At 45.3% G+C, this 21,529-nt stretch overlaps 1 protein-coding gene across 3 annotated transcripts in view; it reads right to left on the bottom strand.

Annotated features, from left to right (window-relative positions):
• PPP2R5E (protein phosphatase 2 regulatory subunit B', epsilon) overlaps positions 1-21,529 on the bottom strand; it is a 130,205-nt gene that overhangs the window by 22,266 nt on the left and 86,410 nt on the right. For all 3 annotated transcript variants that reach the window (XM_015428295.1, XM_015428293.1, XM_015428294.1), the window contains exons 4-8: positions 12,781-12,882; positions 9,749-9,841; positions 8,881-9,011; positions 8,723-8,782; positions 2,309-2,417 (exon numbers count right to left, since the gene is read on the bottom strand). In XM_015428295.1, coding sequence (XP_015283781.1) covers positions 2,309-2,417; positions 8,723-8,782; positions 8,881-9,011; positions 9,749-9,841; positions 12,781-12,882 — 495 coding nt within the window. The remainder of the gene's footprint in view (positions 1-2,308; positions 2,418-8,722; positions 8,783-8,880; positions 9,012-9,748; positions 9,842-12,780; positions 12,883-21,529) is intronic.

Below are 21,529 nucleotides of genomic sequence, written 5' to 3'. Positions count from 1 at the left end.
ACAGAGGGAGAGAGGGAGAGAAAGAGAATGCATTGTTTGACAAAATGGGAGATACAATACTTTGATCAAAGAGTTAAGTATTGCAAGCCTACAAAGTAAGAATGCCACAGACCTGGAATACAGCAGCTAGTTCAGACCTGACGCCAGGTTCTGGTAGGTGTGGCAGCCTACAGTTCCAACTGACACATGACAATCTCTCTTTTTTTCAAAAAACTCATCTTTTAGCCCTAACAAATCTTCTCATCATTGGCTTCTAGAGGGAAAAGGCACTTTCCCAAACGGTGCGCCCAAGTCTTGGGACCCTATGCACATCCTTCTCAACAACAAACTTCCTGACATTAAGAGGCATGCAAATCCGAGCCTATCCAAATGTAATTATACATGTTGGACAGGCCATACACCTTCTTTCCTGGCATCATTCTCTTTCTCTTCCACCCAAAAAGAGACTAGGGTACTAAACTAAAATGTTTTAGTGTTGGCAATCTATAAAGTAAAGGGCGGGAGTGTGTGGTCTGATCCAGCCTCCAGTGCTCCAAACTATATAAGCTAGGAGCATAGCTAGTTACTAAATGCTGACTTGGAGATGAAGGCAGAACACCTTGCAGGAAGGCTAATAGCATAAGAGATGCTGAATGAAGCTGCCTTATACTGAATCAGAGCACTGGTCTACCAAGGTCAGTACTGTCTACTCAGACTAGGAGTGGCTCTCCAGGGTCCCAGGCAGAGGTCTTTCACATCACCTATTGCCTGATCCCCGGAGATGCCGGGGATCGAACCCACAATCATCTGCACGTTATATTGAGTCTCTTCCACTGAACCGCAAGGCCATCCCACTCGGCACCCTTAGAGAAGCTCGCTCTCTCCTTCTCCCTCCACTGTGTGAGCTGACAAAATATATACCAATTTAGGTTGCAGGCTTGTTATGTGCAGGCTTGTTGTTTTTAGCCCTGAATACCCTACCAGTGTTCAGAATGGGATCGGGAACACATCACACATGATGCTGTCATGTACTGAATCAGACCACTGGTCCATCGAGGTCAGTACTGTCTACTGAGACTGGCATCGGCTCACCAGGGTCTCAGTTAGAGGTCTCTCCCATCACTTACTACATGGTCCCTTTTAACTGGAGATGCCAGGGACTGAAGCTGGGACCTTCTGCACGCCAAGCAGATGCTCTACCACCGAGCCACAGTGCCTCCCTAACACAAACAGTCTCAGAGGACATGAATCCTTGGCAATAATAAACTTCCCAACATTAAGAGACATACAAATCCAAGCCTACCCACATGTAATTACATATGTAGGACAGGCCACGCATCTTCTCTCCTAGGCTGCTGTCAATGCCTTGGAGGCAGGCAAGATTTTTTTAAAAAAGAAAAGCTGCTGTACCTTGCAATTGCAGGATATGCCGCCTTCTTCCTCCAACCCCAACCCCCGCATCCTCCCAAATTATACAGAGCACTGAAAACTAACCCCCTCGAGTGGATGGAACACAGAGGGTTGAACCCCTCTCACCGAAGGAGTCGTTCGGCGAGCGGAAAACCCGTTCGTTGAGTGGAAGAGCACCTTTCGATTAAAGATTCACGGGGGCATTTATGCTTCTGGGTTTTATGGGCTGGACTTTACTGGCTGTTAATTTTATGTTTTACGGGTTTATCTTTTATGCTATCAGCCACCACAGAATCACATGCACTGCACCGATCCGAGGATTGCATGGAAGAGGTTCTTTGCCTAAGGGACATGGTGGTGGAAAGTGCCGCGAAGTCGCAGCTGAATTCTGGTAACCCTCTTGGGGTTTTTGAGGCGAGAGATACGCAGAGGTGTAAGCAATCCTGGACTCCCTTGTGGTCTCCCATCCAAGCGCTAACCATGGCAGACCCTGCTTTGTTTCCAAGGTCTGATGAGATCGGGCTAGCTTGGGCCTTTGGGACACACAGTATATAATTTGCTCACGTGATGTCCCAGGTTCAGTGTCTGCCTCTCAAGTACCAGCCTAGAGACAGATCATTGCCACGGATTCAGGGCCAATGCGTCCTGCCCATCTGTTGCCTGCAGGGGGGAAGCTGGCATGGGTGAGACACACTGCAGGTCTAGTTTCAGTATCAGCTACTTCTTTATATCCTCTGCCACAGCACCAGCTCGTAACACCGTGTAAGAAACATCAGCCTCACAATCCTTGCTATTACACTTGGGGGGAAATAACTCGAAAATACAGCACAGTCAACACGTGCTTTAATGGGGGGGGTGTTAATGTCTGCACAATTCAAGCAAAAGGTGAGAGACGGAAAACAGTTGCATAAATTTCTACCTGCGCATGGAAGAGCGATAAACTCCTAACGGTATGCAGAGGAATCAGCACTTTCACCAAAAACTGTTTATGCTCTGCTTTCAGAGGTAAAGCAAAGCCATTGATAATACTGGAAAAAGAGAAAAGAAACATTTTTGTATGAGCATGATGAAATGATTTTTATTGAGGCTTCAACCAAAACTCTTACAGCAAAAGGTGGCTCATCACATGGTGGCACTCTGTATAGGATGAGCACGCCATCACTCACTCATAGCCATGCAGCAACGGGACTTTTGGCAAAACACATGTGGAAATCATGGACTGAATTTTGTTGAGAGCAGAGATGAGCTTGCCTATTTTATTCCTAAATGGTTTCACAAAAGCACACTCGTAAGTTTTACTAGTTCATACAAACAGTGCATATTATGAAACAGGTGACTGGGGTCTGCTAACTTGTCACACAATCCCTAGGATTTGGGCTCATATGCTCCCCACCGCAGTGCGGGAAGACGTCAGTGACTGAACAGACTTTCTAAAGTTCCAGTTTTATCTTCTGCTGTCAAGGAGATCTCCACACTCAAGCTGGGATCTCTGAAGTCGGCCATTCACTTCTAGCAAAAATAAAGAGAGTGGGAAAGGAACATGTGAGCCCGTTCTTACCCCAACTGCAGGTAGAATTCCTTGCATCAGGTAACGACCCTAAGACTAAGCCATCAAAAAATATATATTATCTTGCCTACAGGAAAGCTTCTCAAAGGCCTCCAAAGATGTGACCTTATAGCTTTAAGTGAAGCATGGGCCTATGCAAGACCAATGAGGGTTTTTTTTTAAAAAAAAAAAGAACATCATATATGCATATCTATTAGAACTGCCTTGTCAAAATGCATCCCAATCTTTGTAAAGCCACTTTACCAGGGATAGCATAAAGACCAGCTTGTGCTAGTACAGATGAAGCAGCAACCCTGGCTGTGGTGGAAACCCATGACAGACCTTTTATTGCGAGAAAACCTGTGTTCAGAGTGGTGTAGCGGTTAGAGGAGGAGAAGAAGAGGAGATTGGATTTATACCCCGCCCTTCACTACCCTGAGGAGTCTCAGAGCGACTTATAATCCCCTTCCCTTCCCCACAACAGACACCCTGTGAGGTAGGTGGGGCTGAGAGAGCTCTTTCAAGGACTGCTCCTGAGAGAACGACCATTGGAAACTTACTGTGAAGGGTCCTTCTCCGCTAAGGAAAGGAGGACATCTTGCTGGGTGATTCCCACCGTCCAATCAGGGAGGCAGGAATGTTTTTTTTCAACTTCCTGTCTCTTGCCTGTGGGAGTCGCCCTATTCAGTTTTGGTAACTCCAAAAACAGTATGTAAAGTCAAGTCGAGGAAAGAGAACGGACAGACAAGAACAGAGTGACAACCTAGATAAGGAAAAAACAGGAAAACAGTACTTGTGAGACAAGAAGTGTACCTGCTGAATAACTAGTTTGATGACGACTTTGGGAGGGACAAGATGTCCTCCTTTCCTCAGAGGAGAAGGACCCTTCACGGTGTCCAACGGTCATTCTCCCTCTGAGGAGGAGGACATCTTGCTGAGACCTCCCAGAGCAGTGTCCTCAGTTACTCGGTGGGTCATCGTTTTCCAGATCTAGAATACATTGTAACTCATTTCCAAAAGCTGTGTCAGCCAAATCCTAGAAATTCACCGTAGAGTGCCCTACACAGGCGGATACTGATGACCATGTGTTCGCCTTGCCTAACTCTTTGACTGTGGTGTGTTTGGTTAGGGTTGTGTTGGTTGTGGCATTTCAAACTGAGCGTGCAGTGATCCCAGATGGTGTTTCAAATATTGAGCTTTGTAAGCTTCAGGTACTGCCGATGTCCAAATTGACATCCTCCTTCCTTCCTTCAGTGGAGAGATGAAGATGAATAAGGAATCTATTTTAAGCTTAAGTCTTACTTCCAAGGCCTGCTGCAGGTCCTCCTCTGGATGGATAGGATTCAGGTGAAATGAGGAAGACTCAAATTTTCTGGGACCTGTGGAAGGTCGAATTTGTCTTTGGTGTAAAGGCGGTATCTGTCTTCATGACCCTTTTGTCGCTATAGAAAACTCACAGTTCAGGCTTGACTGAACAAGTGCCTAGGACAGAAGCCCTCCTACCTGATGCGCCTGCTATAAGAAAAATAAGATTTTCATTCTAAGCCATTTAAGTGGAATTTCTTCAATAGGATCAAATAATGCCTGACAAAACTGAGAGTGTGGTACACAATTTCTGCATTAGAAACCTTCATCTTTGTGATGGCTCATTGAGAGCAGCACCCCTGGAAGGTGGTGAGCTTGAAGGTGTCTAGATAGGCTCAGACCTTGGAACAGAGGTAACACTGTTGGCAGAGTTGTTACTTGAGAATGTAAAGGAAGAGTCCTTGAGCCCGTCATGTCCCTCTTATAGAAAGGATAGAACCTATTTAGACTCTTCAGGAGGTCGATACCTTTTCTAGTACTCTGCCTGATGGGAGTCCTCCACGAAGTATTGTAAACTAATCCAGCAGGGTATCCATTGCATTTTGCAAAAAGCCTAGACATAAAGGTCGCTCCACTTGATCTCCAAGCAGTTAAACACAGCCATCCTGAACGTGGAAGCCACACAGGACCTTGTTGAATCATGTCCGGTGATACTGGCAGCGTTAGCAGTGGCTGGTTTGCCCTATCCGGAGGGTCAGAGAATCATGGTCACTGAGGACAATATAGTTCTAGTACTGTGATTGCTGCCTTCTGGTCCTTGATCTTCCTGACCAATTTTGAAGGAACAGGGACCGGGGGGGATAGGCAAACATAAGGTCACTTGGCCACTGGAATGTTAAGCCTCGAACACTTTGGCCAGTGGATGAAGAAGAAACATGGTGGAGCACCAATTCACTTGAAGGCTGTTTGGTGATGTTTTTCTCCGCCCATGTTATGATCTTGATAGTTTCCTTGTGGTAGATGAAGATATAGACCCTCATTGTATGTTGCCGGTCAAATTAGTACATGTTGACCAAGTATCTGTAGGCTGATGGTAAAGGAAGGTCAGATAAACCATCCAAAGCTCCAGGGGGATTGCCTTGCTCCCAGACCACCGACCCTGTACTGGTGAGCCTTCTAGTGTTGTCCCCAACCACGCAGACTGGAGACTGAGAAAGATCTACTTCACCTCCGGGATGCAGTGCTTCCGTACCTGAAGGGGATTGAGTGTTCTCGTCCTCCCAGAGGGACTGGTCTTTACTGTAAGGGAGCCCTGATGGAAAGGGTCCCCTTTGGTCATAACTTGTAGTTGGAAATGTCTTGGAAGCTGCTGTAGTGGTCTAGTGTGTAAGCAAGTTGTGACCATCCTGACATCTAGGTGTTGTACTTTCTTAGTAGGTGCTAGAGAACGTAACTGAAGATTGACCAGGAATCTGTAGTTCTGTAGACAGTATACAGTTGTTTCTGTGTCTTGGTGCGCCTTGGCCACAGGGTTTGATCTGATCAACAAGATCTACTGAAGTGAGATACTCCTCCGGCTGAAAGGACTCAGTGATGGATCCAGAGACTCCATTCTGAAATATCTTAATGTGATGAAATTCTGAAATATCTTAATGTACGCTTGTTGAGGTATTTTAAGACTAAAACTGCCCTTCAATTTCCGTTCCTTCTTGTCGCCATGAAGGGGGAAATCTCCTTGTACCCCTATTAAGGGAGGGACAGGTTCTATGGCCTGAATGTTAAGAAATGGTGTATAGTAGTAAGAGTTTTATAAGCTTTTTCTGACCCTTGTGTGTGTTGGGGGGATGTGGTGTTCCAGTGGGGTTTGATGAACTCCATGGAGTATCCTCTGGTAACTATTTGTAAGGACCAACTGTCTGCTACAGAGAGTGATCTCTCTCTCTCTCTCTCTCTCTCTCTCTCTCTCTCTCTCTCTCTCTCTCTCTCTCTCTTTCTCTCTTTGGTAAGATTCCTTCCCAGCTGCCTTATTTATTCATTTATTTATTTTATTATTCAATTTATATCCCTCCCTCCCCTCAGGCTTAGGGGCCAGCTAGGTCTCCCTGAGGAAGAAGCTGCATTGCCCAAATCCCCTGCCTGCATGAAGGGAGGGGGCAGGAGAAGGAGCTGGGGTGAGATGTGTGTCTTCCATCTCTATCTTGCCAGAATTGGCAATCTCCTCCTGCATGGTTTGTCTGAGCAAAGCTAGAACCCAGGAGAAAAAACACTGATGGTCTTGATCCATGTGTCTTACTCATGAGTAGACCTGGAGACCCACAGCTGGCATCGCATACGGATGCCTCTGCAACTTAGTGCAGTGAGTAGTTGCTTAGATGACCCTCCTTAGAAGCCACAGTCTTAGGGGGGGGGGGGGGACTCAGCAGCAGTGTTCCCTCTAAGATGAGTCAGTGTGAGCTAGCTCACAGTTCTTTAGCTGCCGGCTCACACAGTTGTTGTCTCAGCTCAGGACGGATGGCTCCAGAGCAAACTAATTGATGCAGCAGCCAAATCGCTCGCTCACCACTTTAATGCCAGTGGCTCACAAAGGAGAATCTTTGTGCTCACAAGACTCCACCGCTTAGAGGGAGCATCGCTCAGCAGCCTCCTGGACTCTAAAGAGAATGAAGGAAATCGGAAGGTAAGGAGGACAGCCCAGGTTTGCATACATTACCGGAACGCTGGAAATCTGGCATGTTGCCTGGGTCCCATAGAGATTCCTTTCTCTATTTGCTAGTTGACGTGAGTTTTCAGGGCCTGCCGACGGAACGGGAATCTCCCTGCAGCCTTGCAGATTGACTGTCCTGGTCTCCGGCAGCCAGTTGTAAAAGGTGCCGTGTTTTTTTGGCCCGCTTTTTGTCGCCCTCAGATTAAGGCCATCCCGCTGGGGTAGCCTCGGCAAGCCTGCTATAGGTCATGCTGGCCCCTCATGTGCCCCGTCCGGCACCAGCAATAAGGAGGGTGGTTCAGCTCCTCGGCAGAAGAAAGCCCTCGCTGTCTCCTAAGATGGCCGCCACTGTTGAAGAAGGCATCTATAACATTGTTGTTCTTCTTCAAAAAGGGTTAGAATACAGGGAGGGTATATAGAAGTAGTTAAGATAGATGATATAATGAATTTAGAGTGTTAAAGATTAGATAACGGCAAAGCCTGATCTAAGCTGCTCTCTCCCTGTTGAGGCAGGAAAAGAACTGAATAGGGAGACTCCCACAGGCAAGAGACAGGAAGTTGGGGGGGGGGATGTTCCTGCCACCCTGACTGGATGGGGGGAATCACCCAGCAAGATGTCCTCAGAGGGAGAACAGCTCTGAAATAACTTGTGACTAACCTAAGGTCACACCAGCAGCTGCATGTGGAGGTGGGGAATCAAAGCCGGTTCTCCCAGATTAGAGTCCGCGCTCTTAACCACGACACCAAACTGGTAAGAGTGCTGGACTAGGATCTGAGAGACCCGGCCTCAGATCTCCTCTCTGCACGGAAGCTTGGTGGGTACCTTTCGGCCAGGCATGCACTCTCAGCCTAACCTACCCCACAGGGTTGATGTGAGGGTAAAACGGTGGCAAGGAGAACAATGTGAGCCACTTTGGGTTCCCCAGAGAAAGGCAGAGTATAAATGAGGCAAATAATTAAATAAATATCCTTCCTCACTTTCCAGGACAGCCATCCACAGCTTCCCCCATTACTTCTATCTCTGCAGATTAAGCTCGTGTCTTAAATACTGGGGGGCTGTGGTGGCTCAAGTGGTTAAGACACGCTGAGCTGCAGACCGGAAGGTCGGTAGTTCGGCAGTTCGAGACCCGAGTGCCGCGTGACGGAGTGAGCTCCCATCTCTGGCCCCAGCTCCTGCCAACCTAGCAGTTCGAAAGCAAGAAACTGCAAGTAGATAAACAGCTACCGCTTCGGTGGGAAGGAGACAGTGTTCTGTGAGCCTCAGCGTTTAGTCATGCCAGTCACATGACCACGGAGAAGTCTTCGGACAGCGCTGGTTCATCGGCTTGGCAACAGAGATGAGCACCGCTACCCTAGAGTCAAACTTGAGTAAGGAAAACTTTTACCTTTTACTCTAAAGTACTGGGTGCGTAACAGATGTGCAAGGAAAAAGAGAAGCATAGCTGGTATTCCACTGATTTAGAGAGCAGCAGCCAGGCTTCAATAATCTTGCGCCCATCTTGCACCTGTGCAGGGGTCAGAAGGGGTCCTCATTTTACAAGCTGTACAATCACCATCACCATCACTGAGATTTGGAAGCATCTGGCTGGAATAAATGGCACTTCCCTCCACGTAAGCTCTGGCCCTCAAAAACGTCTGGCAACTCGTATGGAGGAGGCGCACGTAAGCTCTGGCCCTCAAAAACGTCTGACAACTCTTTCATACACCAAGCATGACACCACCACACGTATGGAGGAGGCAACCTGAGAAATCAGCCATTAGCATGAAAGTTCACTCACCTTCCTAATATTTCCAGCAGTTCAGCTACACCGTTGAAGTGCTCCGTTTCATAAACAAACCTGCCGAAAACAAATTAAATAATGTCAAACAAAACTATTATTATTTATTCTACTGTCTAGCCCATGTGAACTTAGTAAACCAGTAACAGGGGCCTTACCGTAGAAAAATATTGTTAATCTGTTTTCTGATAAATGCTCTAAGACCAAGGAACTTGCCATAAATTCTGTGTAAGACTGTTTTTAGGTAGTCCCGTTCTCGTGGATCTTCGCTGTCAAATAGCTCCAAAAGCTGTTTTAAAAATAAAGCAAAACATGACGCTCAGACATGGTGTGCAACTTTGCATGTTTGAAACAACTCTGCATGTTTCAAACATTAAAAAATGTTTGATTTGCTGATCTCTCAGGCCTTTGCATCTCTGCTTCCTGTGTTCTGCTTTGTGTTTCTGAGCCCCAAACTTCACCTCTGACCTGCCAACCTACTGCTTCCTCACCCAAAGAGTAATTAGCATGTGGGATTCACTGCCGCAGGAAGCGGTGGTGGCTAAAAGCAAAGACAGCCTCAAGAGGGGACTAGAAAAACATGTGGAGCAGAGGTCTGTGAGATGGAACACTATGTCAGAGGCAGTATTCTTGGTGCTTGGGGGGCAACAGTGGGAGGGATTCCGGAGTTCTGGTCCCGCTGGTGGACCTCCTGATGGCACCTGGGTTTTGGCCACTATGTGACATGGAGTGTTGGACTGGATGGGCCACTGGCCTGATCCAACATGGCTTCTCTTACGTTCTTATGCACTGGCAAGTCTCAACAGGGAGGACTGGACCACGACTTCAGGAGAGGGTGAAAACCTCAAATCCACTTTTAAAAAAAAAAATTCAATGAGTTTTGTGTGAAGGTCCACACACAAGGTTGTAGCATGATTGCTTAAGTTCCCTTGGCTCATAACAGCCACTGATCATCCTCAACCACAGAGGTTAAAACAGTTAATAGCAAACATCAACAGGAGCTTCAGAGGCAACAGATCTTCTTACCTGTAATACAAATTTCTGATCTATGTACTTTTTGGCAATGCTGGGCTGGAATTCTTGGCTTTCCAAAAATCGTATGAAAAATTCATATACAAGCTGCAGGGGGGAAAAAATCAACACACTGGTTTAAGTCTATTACCTGACATATGTATGCTGTATTTTTACCAAAAAGTTTCTTGAAGACTTTTGTGTTTTAAGAGAGAGAAAGAGAGGAGAGAAGGAGGTGGGATGCATGTCTGCTCTTTCAATGACCTGATACTTCTCCCTTCTGCTGAAGCTGCCACCTCCACACCCACACTCATAAAGAAAAGCTGTATTGCATGAGGAGAAGCAGTTTTGCTGTGGTGGAATGCTGGGTCCATTTATGCAGCCTCTTTTCATTGTAAATCTTCCACATGCACAATTAAATACCACTGAACCCTCAGGACTGGGCAGGATATACATCCAAAACTAGTACGATTGTAATTTTCATATACTTATTTGAAGCAGAGTGACCACAAAGCATCTATTAATTTTTCTAATTCAAGCTGCAGACTGAAGAATCCCAGCAAACAACAGGAGCTGGCTCTGCCAACCCTAAAAGGCTCGCTCACTGGCTTGTCAAAGCCCCCCGGGGGGTAATCATCAAGCGCATTCCTCTGCCCTCCAGACTCTTGAAATCATCATATAAAATAAAGCAATTATAATGCTAACGAGAGCTGGTGAAACAGTTTAGCAACATTTAACAGCAATTAGAAAATGTTCGGGAGCATTACTGGAAGACAGACGCCTGATGCAGAATAATGTGATCTAATCAGGAGTCTCCAAGTTGCCGAGATTTCCCCCTCTAGCTTGGAGGACACCGGCACACACTCCTCTTGTATGCTCTCTCATGCACACAAACAGAGATATGTAACTGCAGCCCCATGACTCTTCTGTTTTAAAGGCAGGGGAGTGGGAACTTAACCCTTTCCCTGCTAACTTTCCTCACTCCAAATTACTTTGCCAAGGAACTCCCTTTCACATAGGTTTCAAATCGGGTTCACATTTTAAACTCTACAGGGTGAAGAATCACAGGAAAATGGGGGGCACAGTGTTGTGTGTCTCTCCACACCCCTATGCTATGAATCACATGGTTCTTATTAATTTCATTTCACACTGAAGGAGCTTCTACAAACCAACACAAAGGCTGTTAAGCTCAGTGCTATGTCCATCTATGTTTGCATATTTATCTCATCAAACCAGGCCATTCATTCAGTGTACAAAAGGGAATGGAAACAGAGCAGCAAAACTGGTGTTTTTCATTACCGAAGCCTAAGCGGAATTGGTTGCAGAAATTGCAGTGCAGCAGAGAAACGTCCTGGCATTTTTTTGTGAGCTAAAAATACCAGCGAACTGAAAGCAGCAACTTTTCCTTTAAAAGATAGCTTAGGTAGTATTTTCTTTTTCAGAAACCTGAAACAGAATTCCAAGCAAAACCAGAATATCTGTCCATGTACATTCCTCAAACTAGGACACACTGGGTGGGATCCAAAGGCCCTCATCAGCCAGTGTAATGGAACTTGCACTTGCATGTTAGGAGAAGGGTGATTTCTGCAGCTATCCCCCTTTTGTGAGGATCCCTTGAGCTCCAGGAGCAGAGTCTATGAGGTTCAGTGCGCTGGCAGGAACAGCCCATTCCACAAGTGTATATAGTACTTTGGATCCAACCCGCAGTTACTGTCTCGCACAGAGGTTCAGAAGCTCCTTGTCAGTCTTAAAGGGCAACCAAAAAGTGAAGAGAAATACACAACTGGAAGTTTACCAAAGCAAACAATATATAAACCACCACTCAAATAAACAACAAGAGCCCAAAATGAACTGCAATCACTGTGATTTACAGAAACTGCCAAACAGAAAACCATCATGATTTCAATTGCACGCTGACCCAGGCAAGCCCGATCTCATCAGGTCTCAGAAGCTAAGGAGGGTCAACTCTGGCAAGTACTTGGATGGGAAGACCCCCTTGGAATATCAGCAGTTGGGATGTGGGGGCAGGCTTTAATCAGCCGCTTCCCTGAATCTCCTCCAGGCCCCCAGTAGGGGTCAACCACCAGAGGTCACCATGACTTCTGGGTGCACACAGTCAGTCACCAGAGGTCACCATGACTTCCAGGTGCACACACACTCTGACACGCATATACACATATGGAAAAAGAAAAGAAAAAACCTTTAAAAAAGACTTCTATTGCTAGCACCAAAGTACATATGGAAAGATGCATACCAGGCTAAAGGGGAGTGACAATGAAATATGTTTAGGTGCGTCCTCATACACTCAAGTTATATTATCCACACATACCTCTCTATCAGCTGAATTCAGGCACTGCTTGCATCTCAACACACAATGCAGGTTTGACCAGGCCTTAACATTACCCCTCCCCCGCCGCCATTTTAATATAATTTCTATAACATCAACCCGGATTAAGAGATCCAGCAAACTTGAAAGACTGAACACTGATTTGCCATTTGATCGGCTCTAATAAGAGGTATTACATGGATTGTGTTCATGGCTTTGGATTCTACTTTTGGACCAGCATGGTCCACCTTCTAGATACCCATAGGGCATCTCTCTCTCTCTCTCTCATTTGTGTATAATGTTGCAAACATGAGATACCCATAGGGCATCTCTCTCTCTCTCATATTTGTGTATGTTGCAAACATTCCATTGTTATTTCAATAGTGATGCATTTCTATGCACCTTTCATTACAACTAACGGGCTTAGTATCAGAATAACCAAGTTAAGCACTGCTTGATTCTTCATGAAACTCCAATGGTGCCTTGCAGCTGCAAACACAAGAAGAAGAACCCTGGTGTCTACCACAGGACCAGAGGACCCTCCCATCACTGGCAAATAGATCTCCTTTTCCTTCCCCTTCCTCTCCCGTCTACACGTATAAAAAGCTTGCTGTGCAGGGGAGGGCGAGCTAAAAGTCCAATAAAATAAAATAAAATAAAGTGTTTGTTTGGGGTTCCATTCCGCTGCATAAGTACATTAAAATGCAAGACTGAACTTCACCTGTAAATGTGGCCATGATGCCTCAAGGGTGGGTTCATCTTCTTCTGGATCAAACTCATTGCTATCGCTAGGAGGAAGAGTTCGGAAAATATTGCAAGATACCTAGGAAATAAAAGGAACAAAATTAATACCTTCTCTTGTAGAAACACAGCCAGTTCCAAGGGGCTTGAGTGAAGTAACTTAAATACAGCCCCCTCTTCGGAGAGCTGTGAAAGGGATCCAGCCCTTCCACATCCCCCTATAAAATCTTTCTCTTCTATTTCAACCACGTTCTTGTAATTCCTGCCAGCTCTGTTTTGTACAATTACTCTTTCCTATAAAGTGCACTACAGTTCCTGCCCTCCCGTGTCTTACAAGGCAAAGCAATCAGACAGCATTTACAAATTGCCAGAGTTTACTCAAAGAATGCATAAATTCTACTCTGCTCTTGACTCACAGATTGCTACCATATAGGAACAACTGCTATAGCAATTTCAATTTATGAAATAGCAGATATCACTGCTCATAACTACAGTCACCAACTAAAGAGAACAAACTGGTTAATGTGGTTGTTCTAACCTAACAACTATGCTATGAGGATACAAAAACGAGGAGGAAGGGGGTTAATGATTAGAGAAGGTTTAAAATGCAGAGAAATAATAATCAAGGAATGAGTTTTTGCTATTAGCCTTTCCTATTACCGCCACAAGAGGGTGCCTTTTGCTTCAATACTAGGGAAAACATGCTGATTTTTATAGAACTCTGGTATGCACAAATATGTATCGCTATCACACAGCATTTCACACTGACAGACGAGGCTGTTGGAAATAAATAACCAAACCAGTTTTAAGTTTGCCCATGGAGTATGTCACCATATAGACATGCTTTTCTTTTCTTTTTCTGCAAATTAAAGTACCATCCTGGTATTCTATTCACACCATTCATCTCATATAGCCAGTAGATCAGACCCTGCATCAGTGTTTTTAGCATAGTGGCAAAAAGACTGAACTATGACTCGAGGCCCTCAGTTCAAATCTTGCTGTTCAATTGACTCATTAAGTGTTCAACTGACTCATCAGGCCACCTTTCCCAGGTTCAGTTCCCACCTCCTATATTTGCAAAGCAACTGTCCCACCCTCAAGATCGCTTTCCTCCCTCTATACAATACTGCCCAGAAACTGGTTGCATAAGATCTCACGCTAGAAACTTTTTGCTGGATCCGACCAAGTATGCTGATGCCATACTTTTTCAATTACTGAAAAAATGCACTGGCTCATCTTCTGGCATGAGCATGTAGATTTAAGCATATTACAACCTGTTTTGAAGCATCTTAGTTGGTTGCCTGTCTGTTTCCAGGTTCAATCGAAGGCACTGGTTCTCGCCTAAAACGCCATACATGACCTGGGGTCTACATGACAATACGCCCATTCCAGTTTGGTGTAGTGGTTAAGTGCGCAGACTCTAATCTGGGAGAACCGGGTTTGATTCCCCACTCCTCCACTTGCAGCTGCTGGTGTGACCTTGGGCAAGCCATAGTTCTGTCAGAGCTGTCCTTGAAAGGGCAGTGCTGGAAAGAGCTCTCTCAGCCGCGCCTACCTTGCAGGGTGTCTCTTGTGGGGAGGGAAAGGGAAAGGAGTTTGTAAACCGCTCTGAGACTCTGAGTGAAGGGTGGGGTATAAATCCAATCTCTTCTTTTTCTTCTTCTTCCCCAGCTTTGCTCCTCCAAACTTAGCTTGCTTGCTCTGCTGTCTGACATGACTTGCACTATAGTCCCTCAGCCTGGCTGTGGGCTTCTGCAGTCATCACCCTAACCCCTCTGGAAGAGGAGGCCAGACATTGCCAAGGCAGCTTTGTTCCAGGGGCTTTTTGGTTTCTGGCAATGTATCTGTGTATCACTGCAGTGGCGTATTGGGCTATTCAGTTCTGTATGGATTCTCCACCAATTTTTTCAGCAGCTGATTGTTACTTTTAAAATATTGGCTGTGTTTTTATTTGCTTGTGCATGAGTTCAAGTAATCCACCCATGGCTGCCTTTTTTAGGGGGATGGCAGGATATAAATATTTCAACTAAATAAATATTCTGAAACTCTGAAAGGACTTGCCCAGCACTATCTGATGAATGCAGCTTGTTTCATAATCCAGGCAAAGCCACACAGGTGAATATGCGGAGAGGCGGCTATCAGCCCTGCTCTGCCTTCTCACACTACCATTTTGGGCTCCCCCGCCCCATACACATTGTGCAACATGTGTACACTCATGCTTGGCATATTTTGCATCTTATAAAAGGATATTCTAGTGTTACCGCTACTACATGCTTGCTATTATGCTGACTGCTTGAATGGGCTAATTAATCCCCTCAATAAACACTCTCTGATTCCACCACATTCAGGGACACAGTGTTTCTTCCAGAACTTTCACAGGGGGCTTCAGCAATTGGTCAACGATCCCTCAGTTGCCATTTTTGTGTCCCTATTGCCCTGAGCAGATGCATTCTCGTAGCCAGGTATAAAAACTTAGCCAGCAGTTCCTTTAGTCAAGGAATGTGAGGTAGTAGATCGAAGGTCCACTTATGATCAGAATACTCAACTGTGAATGTAGGCTAAAGTGGGCCACAATCATAAGGACACAAGTTCCTCCAACCACTCGCAATAACAAATGCAAACAACCTGAATCTAAGAGCTTTGCAGCCGTGAGCTTTAGCATATCAACACTGATGTTTAAAAAATTTCATTCTGCATGACAACCAATTTTAGGGATCCACAAGGAGCCACTAGGCTGGAGGAGAATAAAAGAATTTAATCCCCAACACTACCACATAGCACAGCTAAATTCTGGGGCTAGATGACTGCTTCCTGCTCACACCGTCCCAGTGTTATAGTGCAACTGCTCCAACTGCTGAAAGTCAGGCTTAAGCCCCCCCACCCCCACCTAAACCTCAGTGGCACAATCCAGGATGGGATATTTTTAATTCTTCCTCTCTCTGCTATGCTGAAGAGTTTAGAGAGGATGTGCATTTCATAGATCACATTGCCCAATTCAAATTTGGCCTCCCATTCCAGGATATTACAAGGTGCTCTCTCCCCTTTAAAGGACTCCCCTCTGTGGGAGCAACGATTAACCAGGATCAGAGGAACTGACCTAAAGTGCACAGGCTAGCCCGATCTAGTCAGAACTCAGAAGCTATGCAGCCACTCCTCCACTCGCAGCTGCTGGTGTGGCCTTGGGCAAGCCATAGTTCTGGCACAGCTGTTCTTGAAAAAGAGCAGTTTCTGTCAGAGCTCTCTCAGCCCCACCTACCTCACAGAGTGTCTGTTGTGGGGAGGGGAAGGGAAAGGAGACTGTAAGCCACTCTGAGACATAACAGAGCTCCTTGGCCTATGCTGCCTCACCCCAACAGGCCATTAAGAGAAATGGGAGATCTGTGCACACCTCCCGTTTCCACGTCCAGCCCACTCTCTTCACTTGGTCAAAGAACATGCTGGTGTTCTATGACTGCACAGAGGAGAAAGGGCTGGATGTGAGAGGCAACCACAGACCTGTCTTCATAAGAACATAAGAGAAGCCAATGTTGGATCAGGCCAATGACCCATCTAGTCCAACACTCTGTCACACAGTGGCCAAAAATACAAGAAATACCATTAAGAGGTCCATCAGTGGGGCCAGGACACTAGGAGCCCTCCCACTGTTGCCCCCTCCCAAGCCCCAAGAAGCCAGAGCAACTCCTGCCCCAGCCTGTGAGTTCCTATCTATACCTTGTGGTTAATAGCCACTGATGGACCTCTGCTCTATATGATTATCCAGTTCCTTCTTGAAGCTGTCCATGCTTGTAGCCACCACCACCTTCTGTGGCAGTGAATTCCATGTGTAAATCACTCTTTGGGTGAAGAAGGACTTCCTTTTATCTGTTCTAACTCGACCGCTCAGCAATTTCATCGAGTGCCCACGAGTTCTTGTATTGTGAGAAAGGGGGAAAGTACTTCTTTCTCGACCTGCTCTATCCATGCATAATCTTATACACCTCGATCGTGTCACCCCTCAGCCGTCGTTTCTCCAAGCTAAAGAGCCCCAAACGCTTTAACCTTTCTTCATAGGGAAAGTGTTCCAACCCTTTTATCATTCTAGTTGCCCTTTCCGCACTTTTTCCAATGCTATAATATCCTTTTTGAGGTGTGGTGACCAGAACTGTACACAGTACTCCAAATGAGGACATACCATCGATTTATACAGGGGCATTATAATACTGGCTGATCTGTTTTCAATACCCTTCCTAATAATCCCCAGCATAGTGTTGGCCTTTTTTATTGCAGTCACACACTGTCTTGACATTTTCATTGAGTTATCTACTACGACTCCAAGATCTCTCTTCCATAGCACTGATTGTACATATGCATTGAGGCAGGGAAAATGGGGTCCTGTTTTCCCCAACAGGCGCTATGCCCAAATGAAGAAGGATTCTGCCCATTTGTTTATGCTTCACTTGGCACTGTTCACCCTCATGAATACAGACATAGTGATGCAGAGGCAAATAACTCAAAATGATCACTGCAAACCAATGTTCCTTCTAAGCTGAGTTAGTGTGAGCTAGCTCAGTTTTTTAGGCTCCGGCTCACACATTTTTATCTTAGCTCAGGAAGGGTGGCTCCAGAGCCAAATTGCTCGCTCACAACTTTAATGCCAGTAGCTCACAAAGTAGAACTTTTGCTCACAAGACTCCACAGCTTAGAGGGAACATTGCTGCAAACATGAGCTGGTATCAGTGAGAATGGTTCTTTCGTTTGTAAAAACCTCATCTCAGAAACAACCCAGCTTGTTAAGGTTAAGAATTTATAATACAATACACTCATATTGTTAAAACTTGCTACAGCATTTCCTTTCCAAAACTTTCTGTGGATTATTTTATACAACAGCACTGGGAAAAATATTTTACTTTAATCCAAATGGTGACACACTGTGAACAGCACACGACAGTAACTGGAATTGCAGATTAATCTATTAGCATTATATAACAAGTGACTAATTTGGTATAGGAGAGAAGTTTAGCTGCTTTGCGGCAGAGCCTTAGTTTTGTGCCTGCCCACCAGCCAACAATGCTAGGCATCAATCACACTACTGCAACATCAGTACACCACATTCTGAAAAGACACACTGGCATGCCATGGGCAAGCATGAGTCTGCTCCCAGATACTCCTCACACTTATTCACCAAGTCTTACATTACTACCAGAAGGACGCAATGGCTGGACCCAAATGCCTACAGGATTACCTTTCCCACGATACTCCACTCCTCTGAACAGGGCTTTATTTATTTAAAACATTCCTTAGTCACCTTTCTTCCTTAGGGAGCTCAAGGCATCTTACAATACACATAAAATACAGAACATTAAAAATGCATAAAGCCAAAATTTAAAAACACAGCTAGTTTATTTATTTATTGTTAGTTTATTTATTTATTTATTGTATTTGTATCCTGCCCATCCCGTGAGCGGGTGACATCATCTCAAACAATACAGCAAGGTTTACAACACAATAAAAATATTACATTATAATCATTTAAAATCAGTAGTTGTAGCTGCTGGTGCAAATTCCGACCCATTAATACTGAGGGATATGGCCGGTTGCTGGCAGATGGGTGGCCAGTAGGTAGGAGACAGCAACCTCGGGGAGGCCATATGTGGACGCCCGCTGCCTCAACCAAAACCCTGTCGGAACAGCTCCGTCTTGCAGGCCCTGCGGAATTGAGTAAGATCCTGCAGGGCCCTGATCTCGATGGGGAGCATGTTCCACCAGGTGGGGGACAGGGCAGGAAAGGCCATGGCCCTGGTTGAGGCTAAATGGACGTCTTTTGGGCCAGGGACCACCAGGAGATGTTGATTACTAGAGCATATTCTTCGAGGCATATACGGGAATAGGCAGTCCCTTAGATATGTTGGTCCCAAGGCCATATAAGGCTTTGAAGGTTATTACTGCTTTAATCAAACGTTCTAAATAAAACAGTCTTTGGCTGCCTCCTAAAGACTGAACGTGAAGGGGCCTGGTGCATCTCCCTGGGGACGGTGTTCCTTAATTGTTGCCATCAACAAGGCCTTCTCTTGTATACCCACCAAACAAGCTTCTTTAATTGATGGAACAGTTGGGAGGGCCCTCTCCTTGTGATCTTAATTCCTACGCAAGAACATATGGGAGGTGATATGACAACCATCTTCAAGTACTTGAAGGGGTGTCATATAGAGGATGGTGTGGAGTTGTCTTCTGTTGGCTCCGGAAGGTCAGACCAGAACCAATGGGTTGAACTTAAATCAAAAGAGTTTTTGGCTAAACATTAGGAACTTCCTGACAGTTAGAGCAGTTCCTCAGTGGAACAGGCTTCCTCGGGAGGTGGTGGGATCCCCTCCTTTGGAGGTTTTCAAGCAGAGCCTAGATGGCCACCTGACAGCAATGCTGATTCTGTGAATGTAGGCAGATCACAAGAAGGGAGGGCAGGAAGGCTTGCATCACTGCTTAGTTCCTGTGGCCAGTGTTCCCTCTAAGCTGAGTTAGTGTAAGCTAGTTCACAATTTTTTAGCCTCCACATCACACATTTTTGTCTTAGGAAGTACGGCTCCAAAGCAAACTGATTTTTTTTATACACTTTTATTGATTTTTATACTACATCCTATAGGGCATGGGGATGGGAACAACACTAAAACTAAAACAGAAGCTAAATAAGGCAAGGATCAGTTACAATGAATAGGTACATTCTATATATAACGTTCCTACAATAGGAAGGAAAAGTTTTAATCTGAGTTATTACATTCTATAAAAGATACCGTTTCCCCAAAAGAAAGACATCCCCCGAAAATAAGACCTACTTACAGTTTTGCCTCTCGCTGAAATATAAGACATCCCCCGAAAATAAGGCCTCCCCCGAACATAAGGCCTCCCCCGAACATAAGGCCCCCCGAAGCTACCGTAATTCTGGACTCTGGACCACAGTGGCGGGCGCCGCTGCACAGCTCACTGTTGGCCACAGCGCAGTCGGAGCAGACAGGAAGTGCGAGGTCTCTTTTAATCAGAGAGCCCGTGCCGCCGCCAGGACAAGCTGCCGCCTGCTGTACCGTATTCTTCTTCATGGAAAAATAAGACATCCCCTGAAAATAAGACCTATCGCATCTTTGGGAGCAAAAATTAATATAAGACACTGTCTTATTTTCGGGGAAACATGGTAGCTTAAGTTATTTTTAATACTGTTTACTCGGTAACTGCATGATTTATTTCAGTTCATTTATCTGTTTTCTTCTTTTTCTTCTTGTATTCCAGTTTCACTTTGAATTGCTTCGGGGCTACTCCTCCTTTCTCTGAGTCAGAAGTCTCAGATATTCCATTTTCTGATTCAAAAGACCAAGATGTCTTAGTCGAGCTGCTTGATGAATCCTGTGAATCAGATTCGCTTTGCAGAGCAAACTAATTGATGCAGCAGCCAAATCGCTCACTTACAACTTTAATGCCAGTAGCTCACAAAGTAGAATTTTTGCTCACAAGACTCCACAGCTTAGAGGGAACATTGCTTGTGGCCCAGGGAAATGCTAGTTGCCACTTTGGGGTCAGGAAGCAATTGTCCTCCAGGCCACTTTGGCTGGGGATCCTGGACCCTCCCCCTGGAAGCAATTGTCCTAGGGGTCACTGGGGGGTGTATTTGTGGATTTCCTGCATTGTGCAGGGGGTTGGACTAGATGACCCTGGAGGTCCCTTCCAACTCTATGATTCCAAGATTTTATATGAAGACAGTCCATCAGATGCCCCAGTCTCAAGCCATGTAGGACTTTGAAGGTCAAAATCCTTGAATTGGGGTCAGGAATGGACTGGTAGCCACTGTAATTGCTGTAGTATTGGGGTCACACATTCCCAACCAGCAGACTAGTTAGTGCATTTTGCACTGGCCACAGCTTCTGAATGCTCAAGGATAGCCTCAAGTAGAGCACATTGCAATAGCCCAGTCTAATTACATCTAGCATGGATCTCTGTGGTTAGATCTGACTGACACAAGAACGTCCGTAGCTGACGCACCAGTTGAAGGTGAGCAAAAGCACTCTGAGTGACTGCTGTGCTAAGCAGCACTCCCAAGCTGCGAACCTGGCTTTTTGTTGGATCCCCAAGCATCAAGAATAAATCCACGTTTTCAAGAAAAGCAAAATTTATTTCAAAGCGTTGAAGACATACTCAAACACGTTCTTTGTTAGAACTGGGGATACACAGTTAGGGCGAGCATAATAAAGGAAATTCAAACAGATAGCTTTTCAAGGGGAATATAACCCCATCTGTGAAAGGAGAGATCTGAAGCCTCTGGTCTGCCTCTCTACTAACCCAGAGTACCACTGTCTCATCAGGATTAAGTTCAGCTTGTTTGCCTTTTTTCCCCTTTTTTTAGAATATGACAATGTTAATAAACAAACATAAAGAGAACATATAGACTTGTTCAAGCATCAGCCTGAGCAAGGATACAGCGAAAAAGTGAAAACACTCAATTTCTGTACCATAAATTTTATGCTTATTCTACAGAAGTAGTTGCTAGTAAATCTTGAAGTTGCAGTTTGTTCAACTTTCTGAAGATCCGATGATGATTATGATGATATTAAATTTCTAAACCACCCTCCCCCGAAAGGCTCAGGTGATGTGCATCACAGAAACATAGTAAACATATAAAACAATGAATAAAATTAGTAATAAATAAGCAAGTAAAACAATATACAAAACAACATAAGGAGGGGAGGGGAGGAGGACGAGGGGGGAGGGAG

Source organism: Gekko japonicus, unplaced genomic scaffold, assembly GCF_001447785.1.
Source record: "Gekko japonicus isolate JY-2015 unplaced genomic scaffold, Gekko_japonicus_V1.1 scaffold2900, whole genome shotgun sequence".
NCBI lineage: Eukaryota > Metazoa > Chordata > Lepidosauria > Squamata > Gekkonidae > Gekko > Gekko japonicus.
The sequence above is the reverse complement of the archived record's forward strand: the minus strand, read 5'-3'. Positions and strand labels throughout refer to the sequence as shown.